This window comes from Natator depressus, chromosome 5 (assembly GCF_965152275.1).
Source record: "Natator depressus isolate rNatDep1 chromosome 5, rNatDep2.hap1, whole genome shotgun sequence".
Classification (NCBI taxonomy): domain Eukaryota; kingdom Metazoa; phylum Chordata; order Testudines; family Cheloniidae; genus Natator; species Natator depressus.
In genome coordinates, this window is record NC_134238.1 from 121186504 (window position 1) to 121187837 (window position 1334).

At 43.0% G+C, this 1334-nt stretch overlaps 1 protein-coding gene across 1 annotated transcript; it reads left to right on the forward strand.

Moving 5' to 3' along the window:
* The first annotated feature begins 617 nt into the window (after positions 1 to 617).
* LOC141987079 (small ribosomal subunit protein eS27-like) lies at positions 618 to 1075 on the forward strand. The gene has a single exon (XM_074952122.1). It carries the CDS (start codon positions 644 to 646, stop codon positions 896 to 898), a length of 255 nt encoding a protein of 84 aa, XP_074808223.1. The 5' UTR covers positions 618 to 643; the 3' UTR covers positions 899 to 1075.
* The last annotated feature ends 259 nt before the right edge of the window (positions 1076 to 1334 follow it).

Consider the following 1334-nt stretch of genomic DNA (forward strand, 5'->3'; position numbering starts at 1 on the left):
CTTCTCCTCCAACAGAATACCTTCTCCTCCAGCAGAACTCCCACTCAAACTCCCCTGTTTACAGCTCTGTTTGCTGGCTCCTGGGCTGCTGCAGCTGTCTAGTGCCTCTAGGCCAGGATTAAGTCACACCAAGGAAGCAATTTGGGGGAAGCTTGTCTTTTGACAGCCTGTGCTGTACCTGTGCTGAGGAGATAGTTGGAACATCAGTCGGTTGCTTTAGCATATTTTGCAAGCACTGACTTCACTGTTAAAGAGGGGAGGAAGAAGGGGGAGAAATCATTGTCTCATTTGCAAATGTAAAGTTGCACTTGGTGTGTTTGTATAAGGTTTATTAAGTTGTGCTGCCACGAGCATCTTTGTTCTCCAAATATATACCCAATAGAGAAGAGATTTAACAATAATAAATCCACTTCTTGTGAGACGAACTAATATTTATCTGACAGTGAATGCACAGAGAAACATGATCTTATATTTATTGAAGAATTTTAATTTAATCAAACCTAGGGAACAAATTCTCTTTAATAAATATACTATCTAATACATAAAGATGCAGAGTTAGAGGTATTTCTACTATTTGAATTCTGGTAAATCTGACTCATACAGCGTGATGAGCCTTTTCGGCCCCGGCTGCCTCCACGCGAACATGCCTCTGGCGAAAGACCTGCTGCATCCCTCCCCCGAGGAGGAGAAGCGGAAACACAAGAAGAAGCGTCTGGTCCAGAGTCCGACCTCCTATTTCATGGACATGAAGTGTCCAGGTTGCTATAAAATCACCACTGTATTCAGCCATGCTCAGACTGTAGTTCTGTGTGTTGGCTGCTCAGCTGTGCTGTGCCAGCCCACCGGAGGAAAGGCAAGGCTTACAGAAGGATGCTCCTTCAGACGAAAGCAGCACTAAACTAAAGTGTCTGAGATGGGTGGGACTACCTGCGCAGTTGGCTGCACAGACAAATACAGATGGTTCAAGAGCATGGGATTCAGCCACAGAGCAACATTAAGTGTCCTGATGTGAACAGAAGGCTTTCAACACGTCTCTGGAACGTGAGGGGAGAACATGACTTTCATACTGTCCCTGTCGCCTCACCCATCTGACTGTCAATAAATTTTGGATAAAATACAAAAAAAACTGTTCTCATGAAAAAAAACTTGCCTTTTCTATTTCTACAAGCACTTGTGCTTGTTGCTATTTTTTCTGTGCTCATTCAAGAGCAATTTAAATCAAACCGGATTATTAAGAGGCAGCTCTAGGAAATATGGAGAACAAAATGTTTTGCAACCACAAATTACATTTTTCATTATGGGATTATTACTGCCAAATGGGGTAGTCATCTTGC